This window comes from Arachis hypogaea, chromosome 11, assembly GCF_003086295.3.
Source record: "Arachis hypogaea cultivar Tifrunner chromosome 11, arahy.Tifrunner.gnm2.J5K5, whole genome shotgun sequence".
In the NCBI taxonomy this organism is placed as follows: Eukaryota; Viridiplantae; Streptophyta; class Magnoliopsida; order Fabales; family Fabaceae; genus Arachis; species Arachis hypogaea.
In genome coordinates, this window is record NC_092046.1 from 129,386,159 (window position 1) to 129,397,935 (window position 11,777).

The 11,777-nt window shown below is 31.6% G+C and overlaps 1 protein-coding gene across 1 annotated transcript; it reads right to left on the reverse strand.

The window, feature by feature from the left end:
• Positions 1-4,716: 4,716 nt before the first annotated feature.
• On the reverse strand, positions 4,717-10,738 carry LOC112722602 (uncharacterized). The gene is made up of 11 exons (XM_025773695.3): positions 10,229-10,738; positions 9,441-9,590; positions 8,990-9,157; positions 8,718-8,870; positions 8,448-8,600; positions 8,143-8,307; positions 7,859-8,029; positions 7,297-7,480; positions 6,790-6,997; positions 5,686-5,926; positions 4,717-5,144 (listed from the first exon to the last, which is right to left on the reverse strand). Exons 1-11 carry the CDS (start codon positions 10,398-10,400, stop codon positions 5,080-5,082), a joined length of 1,830 nt encoding a protein of 609 aa, XP_025629480.1. The 5' UTR covers positions 10,401-10,738; the 3' UTR covers positions 4,717-5,079.
• Positions 10,739-11,777: the final 1,039 nt, after the last annotated feature.

Consider the following 11,777-nt stretch of genomic DNA (forward strand, 5'->3'; position numbering starts at 1 on the left):
TTGATGAGCTCCATAAAGTTAAAGTTTATTATTGTGTCAGTAATGAGTTTATTAATTAATTAATACTCTAAAGACACCACCCTACACTACATGGATGCCATTACAAATTCTGAACAACCAATTCCTAGCATTTAATATCACATGGTCAAGTCAAATGATGCATCATGCATATATAAACATGCAATAATATATACATGAATTATGAATTTATGATAAACTATACTGTTACGGTACTCATAATTACAGGGACTATAATAGTAGTTATACAATTTAATATTTAAAAAACAAAAATAAAAAAAATATTGTTAAAATATAAAAAAAATATAAGATTTAATTAGTTTATTAGTTCTTATAATTTTATCAAATTTACAAATAAATTCTTATATTTTTTAATTGAGTCTATATACTATTTTTAATTTTGTAATTAAGTTTTTTTTTATGTCAAAAATACTAAAATTAATAGAATATTTCTCTCAAAAAATATGTAATCAAAGATTTAATTAGAATCTTAATTGTAGATATTTTTAATTTACAAAAAAATCAATTAATTCTAATATTTTTTGCACTAGAAAATATCTCATTATAAAATAAAAAATATAAAAATAAAAACTAATTACAAACTTAATAAAATTATAACGAATAACAGAACAATTAAATCTTTAAAATATATATTACTAAAATTATTTAACTATCACAGCCATAGAGACATCATAAACTCTACCTAACTATACTATATATATATAAAATACTATTTACTGAAAATTAAGTTTCGTTGGTGCTAGCTCACGACGCATTGTCACCAATATTAATTTTTAAAATGCTATTAACTAAGATGTCTAAAAATGCAAGAATATTTCTCCTTTTCAAAAAATGTGGTCCTCATCCTTACATTACAACATGTATTGTTTATACCTAAAGATATGAATCTTCAAATATTTCATTGCATATGGAACTTCGTTGATTCAAAATTTAACCAAAAATGGCTAAAACAACATGTCTATGTATATGGTTTAATTTACCCTCACTTTTTCTCTTATAATTAGTTTCGTCATTATTTATGGATATCTAATTAATGGGCTGTGCATGATACATCCATTTCAATTAGTTTATGTTATGTGCATGAATGAAGGAACATCATACAATTTGCATTCACTTACATGCATATATATCATGTCAAAGCTACACTTATATATTATATATATGGACTAGTAACTAATAGTAATTGACATTTGAAAGTGATAGTGATATATATATAGAGACAGAGAAATTATAGGTCCTATTTAATGGAACCCCACATTCATAAAGTTAAGGATCTCACATGTGGTGTGCCAAGGAAGAACCAACCACCCTATCCCAATCTCAATCATCTCTTAAACCCATGTTCCAAGAAACATATATTATTTGTAACAAGTCATTCATTGGCACATTATTATGTGTATATATACACCTTTTTTGCAAGAGCCATGCTCACCAATAATCATCATGTGTTAGACTTGTGGAGGCACTTCAATTATATATATGTAATATATTGCATATATCATAATATGTAAAAAGTCATGAGATGATGAGTGAATGAACCTAACTCTATAGTTTCCAAAAAGTGAAATTAGATTGTGTAACCATGAAACAAGGGAAGGCAGAAAATTGTTTTTTTTTTCTTGCTATTATATATTTTAATATAGGAAATTCCTATATTTTATGTCAAAACTTTGATTAGAAGTAAAGTCATGGTTCTTGAATGTTGAGTCCGAGGAGGAGAAAAAAGTGGTTTGATTTTTTTAATATTTTAATATCCGGTTCAAATGCTCAATGATTTGGGCACATCTCATGAACTATATATATGTTGGGGAAATTATATTTTTTTTCTTAAATTTTGTTAAAAATTTAAAAATATTTTTAAATTTTATTTTATTTTAATTATATTCCAAAAATTTTCGATTTATATCAAATATATTTTTAACAGGTAAATTTTCAAAAAATTTAAAATTAATTCAACAATAATATATGACAACTATTTTTGGCATGTTTGTGTTAATATTTGTTCTTGTAAAATTGCTATTGAATTATCTTAAATTTTTTAAAAATTTAGTTGTTAGGGATATATTTGATGCAAATAAAAAATTTTAAAAATAAAATTAAAAAAATAAAATTTATAAATATTTTAAAAACTTTTAGCAACCTTCAAACCTATATATTTTAATTAGGATAATTTCTGTTTCAAACTTCATTTTTCAATTAGATTTTTTTGGTGACTATTTTTCAATTAGATTTAATTATCAGCTAATACGCGCTAACTTTTATATTTATATTAAAGATTATGACAATTCCAACTTGGTCTTTCATTTTGCATTTTTGCTATGAAATGGCCAACTTGGGTTCCTATTTCATATATATTAATTTAACGGTAACGTTAGAGAGACAAAGCACAATCAATTTAAATAGCCTAAATTTATTTTATTTAATATTATTTATTACAAGATGTATTATAAATTTTGATAATTTTATATTAATATTTTTTGTTTCCAAATATTTTCGTTAATCTAAACACCTTAGCAAATTATGACCTTTCAATTTCATTTATAAATCAAGATTATTATATAAACTAATAATGAGCCAAACAAAAACAAAGAAGTTAACATTAGTCAACTTTAAGATTTTAAGTTTATAATTTAGAATTTAGTATTAAAGATTTATAATTTAATATTTAAAATTTAAAAATAAATAAAATATTTTAAAAAAATTGATTGATGTTTTTTTTTTCTTTTTTTTTACCAAAGATATGGAGACTCGAACTCGCAACCTCTTAATTGAGTATGGGGAGACTATGCCATTTGAGCTATTGCTTCTCGACAAAAATTGATTGATGTTGACTGAAAAAAATTGATTCTCTAACATCATTGGTAAATATATTTATTTTAAGTTTGATCTTTGAATGGTCATTCACATTTAGTATATATATATATTTTTTTACTCTACATGGCCTTAGTAATTAATATGTAAATTCTTTTTTTTTTAAAGAGTCATTGTCTAATATAATATGGTCATAAACACAGTGCATTTCTTTAACAAAAATAAGGAAATGATCTCTGGAGGGGGAAAAATTTTATACTGACTTACAAGACATAGATTTGCCTGATTTAAAAAATTAATTAAAAGATAAAAAAAAAAAGAAGAAGGAAAGAGGAATGAACAGCAATAATAATAATTCGGTGCATAGTTGGAATTAATATATATTCTTAGTGCAAGATTTCATGTAATATTCTCAGCTTGATTTGAAATATTATTGAAAAGATGTTAAGACAAGTAATTATTTGGTTTATTGTGGAACCTACAAAACGACATTAAGAGTTGGCTTTGCTAGCCCAAGAATTGATATTTTGGCCATTAAAGAGAGACAATAGAAGATGGTACAAGTCACATTCTTTTGGTACCTTTCTCTTTATATGCATTTGGTATTTTCTTGATATTGCAGTTAATGCTGAAATTGACAATTATGTAATATAATGTCACTCTTTACTATACTATGATAATTAACTTAAATGGAACTTAGTACTTCTCCAATGAAATGTGTGATGACAACTTTTGAAGATTGAATAAAAGCTCAGGGAAAAAAATTAATAGTGAACATCTAAACATGATAGGTTATGTAAACATTTAATATATCACATTTAGATTTCAATATTGCTCTTATTCTAGCATTTAAACTCTTATTTTTTATCCTAAAATAAACTTTATCCAATATATATCGCATCTTAACATTTCTATCTTTTTCCACCTCGAATCACTTACCAAAAAGATAAGATTTGAACCCTCAACACTTAACATTTCTATCTTTTTCCACCTCGAATCACTTACCAAAAAGATAAGATTTGAACCCTCAACACTTGCTTAAATAAACGAGTGAGCGAACCACTCAACCAATCCAAGTTAGTTAACACTTTTAAATATTCAAATATCATAACTCATTCGAGGATCGATATGGCGGGTACCTAAATTAGGCCTGCATCTTTAGCACATGCCAAGTTGAAGAAAATTGGGGTGGTAGTTACCAACCAAATGAAATAGGTCATGAGAAGACACCAAACAAAACAGAAAGGTTATCTCTTAGTTGTTGAGGGGAGAACCAAACTGAAAATGGGACCATTTTTGTTGCTTAGATAAGGTAGCCCATATCAATACATGCTTTTATGCTTTTAAGATAAGTTCATTGAGTACACTACCAAATCAACATTCGAAAAATTTTGACCTTGACAAAAATAACCTAAAAAACGCAAAACACAAAAAAAAAAAAAAAAAAAAAAACCAAAAGATTAATAAGTTTGTTGGCGTCAAAATCTTTCAAATACTATTTTAATAGTTCACTCTAAGTTCATTTATAAGATAGTTCCAAGAACATGGAAATGGGAAAAAAAAAGTTATGCATGGTTGGTACAATGTACAGTGAAAAGCACATGCAACACTCTTTTCATGGCTGAAGACCTCAACAGAATCATGGTTCGTTAGCTCTGGGGATTGCTCAACTGTCAAGGCCAACTACCGCATGAGGATCGATGGTGACGGTTAGAAAGATACCGCAAAATAAAATAAAATAAAATAAACGTATGCTAATTGTAAGTAATCCTTGCTTAATTAGATATTATTTGCAACTATTATAAGTATAGGAACCTAACAAAAAAATTTAGGGAAACTATATGCCTCAATACAACTCAACAAGAATATAAGAAACCAGGCTCATATAAGATGGAAACAAGAACATTAGAGTAACTAACTATTGAATAGTAGTAGTCTTCAACAAAATTTTCTTCCTTAGAGTGAATGAAGACGGGAAAGTAATAAATGGATAAATAACTCACTAAATTAAAGACTACTTTCTACCACTACCTACACCTCCTAAAGGTAAAATCATCAATTTTCAGATCAAGGGGTGTCACAGCCAATAATAGCATTTATATGTATCCCAACCAATCCAAGATGTTAGCCTATACCACCAGTTATATGAACCTCTATCACCTTGAGAACCGGGAATGTACAAATCGCCACGCAGACTAGGTCTTCATAACCATCAGCGAATAACCGAGTTCAAATTAGCTTTGCTGGTTTGCTGCATTCTTCTGTCCTTGGGGTCGTGCAATCCGCCATTACACCTGGTTATTCAGAGGAAAAAGTTATATTACGGTAGCAAACCTGTTTAATACAAACTCGGAAGACAGCAACCTTACTATTACCCCGAGGCGCATGAGATATAGCTAATATGCAATGAAATCAACAAAGGAAAACATAATCCGGCTTTTCATGTGTGATAAACAAACAAGTAATAAAACAGAAAACGATCCATCTTGGGTTAGATGATCTCGCTTTAACAGAAATAATTGAAATGAAGAAGAGTATTATATTTCAGTAATCCGGATGGGAAGGAACTTAAATTATGACTTCTTTCCAAGATAGAGGTCTGTTGGTCAAACACACATTTCCAACCATTACAAGATCCAATTATTATACTATTGCTAGTTAATTATTAGTAGGTCTATTGCTTGACTTCTTTATTTTTCAGTGCCCTATTTCAATGATAAAGAAGTAAATATTTGATCGCTCTCGAACGCTTAATCTATTGATTCGGGGCAAGCCAAACAGAATAAACAGGCCTCATAAATGCGCGCGCGCGCGCCGGGGGGGGGGGGGATATACCTTGATTTGGCAGACAGACAGCAGTCTCGGCTGCAGAAGGTTTCAGAAATTCAAAGTTGCAGTTTGGTGCATCGCTTTTGTTATCATGTCTTGGAACTTCAAAATTGGAAATTGGTACACTTGTTTGCCCATCAGTTTTTGAACTTACTATGTCATTTGCTCCATCATTTTTCACGTTTTCACCTACGGGTTGGGGTGCTTCATTCTTTCCATCATCATTTCGTTCTGGGTTAGCAGAAACCTGCAGAATAGTCATGTATATACATATTAAAGAAAAAACTACAGAAAAAGCCTCACAGTATTCCCTGCTATCTCTCAACTGTTCACACAATTATATCTAGGAAATTCTCACAATGTCATCTTATAATGGAAAAATTGCAAGAAAAACATAATTCTTGCCAGGAATAGAAAACAATAAAACATTGTCAGTGGCACAGATATAAAATTTAAATGAACAGTAGTATGCTAATAGTTTATATGAAACAAAAATGCTATTTGTAACTAGCAGATATACAGCATCTAATAATAAAACTCGGTGGAAAAGAAAAGTCTCAAGCAATGAGTACTCTAGGTTGCATTTGGAAGGGAGACGGAAACTGAGAGACTGAGACTAAATTAAGTCTCTGTATTATGTTTGGTATAAATTATACTAGACTAAGTTATGTCTCAATATTATGTTTAATTTAAGATAAATATGGAGATTGAGGGATAGATTTGAAATTTAAAGAGTTAAATGGGTATTTTTAAGAAAAAATGTTATTAAAATCTCAGTCTCTATCTCAAAAAATTTCAGTCCCCTGTACCCCCACTTTCTAGTGGTACTGAAAGGACTGAAATTTTGAGTCCCTGAACTGAAATTTTATGCGATTTCCAGCACCAGCAATGCAAATGGCAACTGAGTGAACTGACACGAAAATATATCCAATACTATACAAAAAAATAAAATATAAATCAAAACATCTAAATCAACCCCCTTTCACTAAGGAAGTAAAGCCAAATCATTGGATCAATCAAAATTTTCACTCGAAAAAAGCATTCCTGTTTAACAATCTCTGCCACACTACTCTAGAACTATGTCCAACAGAGGTAAGAGAACAACTTAACCTTATGGGTATCAGAAGTGTCAGCAGCTGTCAGGTTGCTTGATAGAAGAGCAGCAACCCCTTCAGCACGGTGTTCATGAGATTCTAAACTGTCTCCGTGAACTGCTTGTCTGTTTTCTGTTTCATCTTGATTGGTCACTTTAGGAATCTTTGATTTATCAGGGTGTATACCATTTGAGATAACGTCAGTTTCACCACCGGCCCTTTTCCTGCTTCAGCAATCAAGCAAATGTTTAAATGAAACTACATAAAAAATGCTTACTTTAAATATGTTTTAATCCTCACAAATATGGGTCATTATAAATTTTGTTTTGATTTTGGTCCTTATCATTTGGATTGTGCTGAATTATGATGTTTAGAATGCCTAGAAAAGATTTAGAAAGCCCTTATTATTACGAAAAACAGAAATTTCAATATTGAGGCTGAACTCCTATTCCAAATAGTAAAAATTTAAGCCAGAATACTTGTAACACATTGAAAGGGGAAAAGTGAAAAGAAAAAGATATACCTGGTTGAAGTATTAGCAGCTGGGTGCAAAGACTTTGGCTTATTTGAAAACAGAACACCTCGAAGAAGCTTTCCATCAATAATAGTTTCGATAGTATAACCTTCCGAGATGGATTCAGTAACCTTGCATTCAAACATTTTCTTTCCAGGAGTGAAGCCTTGATTTACTGGGAGATTTAGTCTACCTGCATTCGTAGTACAGGATATTCAACTGTCGCAAACTGGTACTTTGAAAAGTAATTACCCAAACATATTTCCCATTCTTTTCCTCTCCTAAGTAATCAAAATCAAAACTTCTTCAGGGAGAATATCATTTTTTAGTAAACACTTAATTAATGATAGCCTACAGAAAAAGTTAATGCACACTGGTTGAAGAACCAAAACTAGTAGTTCTTAATGCCTTAGACTTATTGAACAAAGTAGCAGAAATCATTCAATATAAGGCCAAAAATACCTCAGAGGAACTTCCTCAATCCAGTATACAATCTTTGATCGGATAAAACAAAATTAGACACTTGCAGGTCCATATATCCAAAACTTCATATGTAAGTGAAGTTACTTACTTGGCTGGCTATAATTCAACACTGTCATGAGCGGGCTAACATCAGCACCGACTCCATATCTAACCAGAACTTGATTTTGAACGGGATTGGTATTTTGCTCTTGGCATTTTAGTTTCAACTGCTTTCTTAAAGATAACTTCTCTGGTCTCTGTTCGCTTTCCCTAGCAATCCCTGAAAAAGTATGAAACATCTGACAATTGTTATATACTTAATAATGAGAGAAATAGCAGAACCAAGATGTTAGTCGAGAAAAATCTTTACTGGTAATTATAACAAAATCGAACCTGTGTAGAGGAAATACATGTCGTCCAGGGCCTCGAGGCTTTTATTACAACCACCGATGAACACAAGAGCACCGCCCACAAATGGGTCTAAACAGTCACCGGCTACAGAAAATCGAGCAGAAGGGCCATTGGTAGTCGTTGCAACATTTGTCCAAATACCAGTATCTACACCCAATCAGAATTCAGAAATGAAAGATGATATTGTGGAATATCAACTCAACCCATTATTGACAGAGATATAATTCCACCACTTTCAGAATAAACTTAAAAACACAAAGAATGTGCATAAGCTCTATTTAACATACCGATGTCAAGCATATAGAGGTCATTGTATAGGTTTTGTGCATCCGTAAATCCGCCAAATACAAACAAGTTCTTGCCAAAAGCGACAGTAGAATGACCAGCTCGTGGAGGCAACAGTTGGCCTGATGTACTCAGCTCCCTCCAAATTAGAGTATCTAATATTGACAGAATTTCCAAAAAAAATATTACACTTTAATATATGTGCATTTCGGACAGGCTATTAATTGAAGTATTTTAACAATTCATTGAAAAAGGATAGAGCTGATTAATACCAGTATCAAGGATGTGGACATCAGACAAGTAATAATCATGACCATCTTCACCCCCTAACACGATAATTTTGTTTTTCCAAGACGAGCAAGTATGGCTATCGCGAGGAGATGGTGGAGTGCCTGATGTTTGAGCACACTTCCATACAAATGTTTCTACAAATCGAAGATTGACAAGAAATAATCAGCCTTTTTTACATTTAGGTATTAATGGTATTAGTTGTGTAGTGAAATTATATCGATCAATAGCCGGCTGCATGATTACGGAGAATCACCAGTATTCAATATATAAAGATCATTATAGTAGACTTCAGTATTATTATCTGCAGATTTTCCACAACCACCAAAGATGAATAGCCGTTTGCCAACAACTGCAGCACTATGACCCTCCCGTGCCTCTGGCCCTTCGCCTCTTATAGTTGGAGATATCCACGTATTTGAAGCTAAAAATGATTTAACATCAGCAAGTTGAATATCAAAGTGGTAACAATCTATTAACTAGGCATAACAGCAAAACATTGTTTTCAATTAAGCGTTAATTTCCAGCAATATCGCCAAAAAGAAAAAAATTGCAGGACCAGAATTTTACAGGTTATGCATATATGATATACCATTCAACTTCAGCCAAAAATTCATGCATTCAAATCTTGGATTTTGGAGGTAAAATAGGTATCAAGATTATGAGAGACCAACCCGTGGAGCATAAATAACAAAATGAAAACTCACAAGTGTCTAGAATATGCAAATCCATCAACGGGTTCATGCCATCGGTACCCCCAAACACATACAGATTATCACCAATTGCAGTGCAAGTATGGCTGTCTCTAGGAGTAGGCGGGGTGCCTTTTATTGCAGGTTGGCTCCAAGTCTGTTTCACTGCAAATCAGCAAAGACGATTGAGAAAATAAAGAATGCACACATTAACCAGCCGTACCCAAGAATAATAGAACAGAATCATTGAAAAAAAAAAATGCAATCCATATCATATGGGCACATGCGCGCGCACACGCACACATATACTGTGACTATGTTGTATATATCAATATTTTCAGTTCCAAATCCCTCAAAACCTATAAAAATAAAAGTAGACACAATTTTTTTTAGAACAAAAAGTTTAAGTGGATTCAGCAGGCAAACAAAGGTCTCACAGTGCCAAAAATGTGAACATATTTTCTATCAGCACACAACAGAGCATCAACAAACATTGAAAATCAACACAAACCTATGATACCTCTTAAAATAAAGACCTACAACGAAAGTATAAATAAATGCAAGTAAGTATTTAAGATTTCACGAATCTAACAATCTAGCAACAAAACGGAAACAAAAAGAATATTTGAAGAATAAACACAAAAACCATTAAAAATAAAGAATCTCATCAGAACAACACAGGGAACAACAACAAAAATTCACAAAGAAGATTAAAATAAAAACAACATGATCACAGAAAGAAACAAAAAGTTACAGCATTGGAAGAAAGAAAAAGGGGGGTGGCAGAGTTGAGTGGCACTCACCAGTGTCAAAGACATGAACTTGGTTGGTCTGACAGTTATCTTTGCCATAACCACCGAAGACATAGACAAGTCTGCCACCTCTAATGGCGTTGCAGGTGTGTCCCCACCTCTTCCCTGGCCCTCCTCCATCATTGCCCTCTAAAGGGTTCATCTGAACCTTTTCCCACCTCATTCTTTTTTTTTCTTTCTATCTCTCACTCTCTTTCAATAACCGAAGGGGAAAATTTTATTACAGGGTGCGAAATTTGCAGAGAAAAACCGAAAACGCACCACCCCAATACAATAAAAACTTTAAAAAACGAAACTTTATCTGTTTTTTTAATTCGAGAAGCGGGGAAGAAGAGATGGGGTGGGCGAAAAAATGACTAAAATCGAATCAGAGAGAAGAGAAAGGCATGCAAAAGGGAAAAATAATAATAATAATAATAAATAATTAAAAAAGGGGTATAATTTTCATATCAGAGGGAGTGTGCAAAATAAATGGTGGTTTTGCTGATAGAGACGAAGCTTGTAAAAAAAATGATATTTATTAAACTTAATTAATCACAGAAGAGAGAATATGATCGTAGAATTGTTTATATGATACGTGGCATGTGGGTGGTCGTTGGATTCGAGGCCTTTTATTTTATTTTAATTTGGGTTACGGACTTACGGGTATAATAAAGGGAAAAAAAAAATAAAGAATTGATTTTGTTCCTTTTACAGTTTTACCTGCTTCTTCTCCTGCAAACTTCTCTTCTTTTTTCTTTTTTTAAGAAATCTATTCGAATAAAAAAAAAGCGAACGCACGGCAAATTCCTCTATTTTCTAGTAAAAGATAAATAGTGAAAAACTATATATATATATATATATATATTTCAATTTAATATGTTTTTAGCTTACATATTTTTTGGTGTCCTTAGTTTAAATATTTTATACTATTAATTACGTACAGTTATACTACATATACAAATTTGAATCCTTTAAATTTTAAATTTTTGTTTGAAAAAGTAAAGTGTGATCTCTCATTTTTAATGATTTTTCTCTCATATTTTTTCTTGGTCCCACCTATATAATAAATAGGGTAAAGTATATTTTTTGTCCTTGAAGTTTACTAAAAGTTTCAAAAATACCCCTAAGTTTTAATTTGTTTCAATTTTATCCTTAATGTTTTCGATTTGCATCAATTTTATCCTTATCTTCAAAATTTTTGGTCAAACTATAGTCAACATTAATTTTTTCCAATAACACCCCCCAAACCCTATTCTCTTTCATCATCATCAAGAACAACTCCTCCCTAACATTCCCGCCGCCGTTTGTGTCCCAACTCCGGCCACCGCAAGTGATGTATATCATAACCTCCTTCTCTCTTTCATGGAGAAGACTCCATTACAAGACCCAGCATTCCACCACCAATCCCTGACCATGGCTCCAACCAACAAGTGCTATGAAGCACTTGAAATCAAATCCATCAACATTTAAGAAGAAGAAGCAAAATAAAAAAGGGCAACAGCAACATCAACAATAACAAAACACAACAACAGCTCCATGCAACAACAGATCAAAACTC

Coding starts and splice junctions, on each gene's coding strand:
- LOC112722602 (XM_025773695.3), bottom strand. CDS start 10,400: ATGAGGTGGGAAAAGGTTCAGATGAACCCTTTAGAGGGCAATGATGGA. Junction 8,601..8,717: donor TGTCCACATCCTTGATACTG/GTATTAATCAGC, acceptor TGTCAATATTAG/ATACTCTAATTTGGAGGGAG. Junction 6,998..7,296: donor GCTGCTAATACTTCAACCAG/GTATATCTTTTT, acceptor TTGCTGAAGCAG/GAAAAGGGCCGGTGGTGAAA.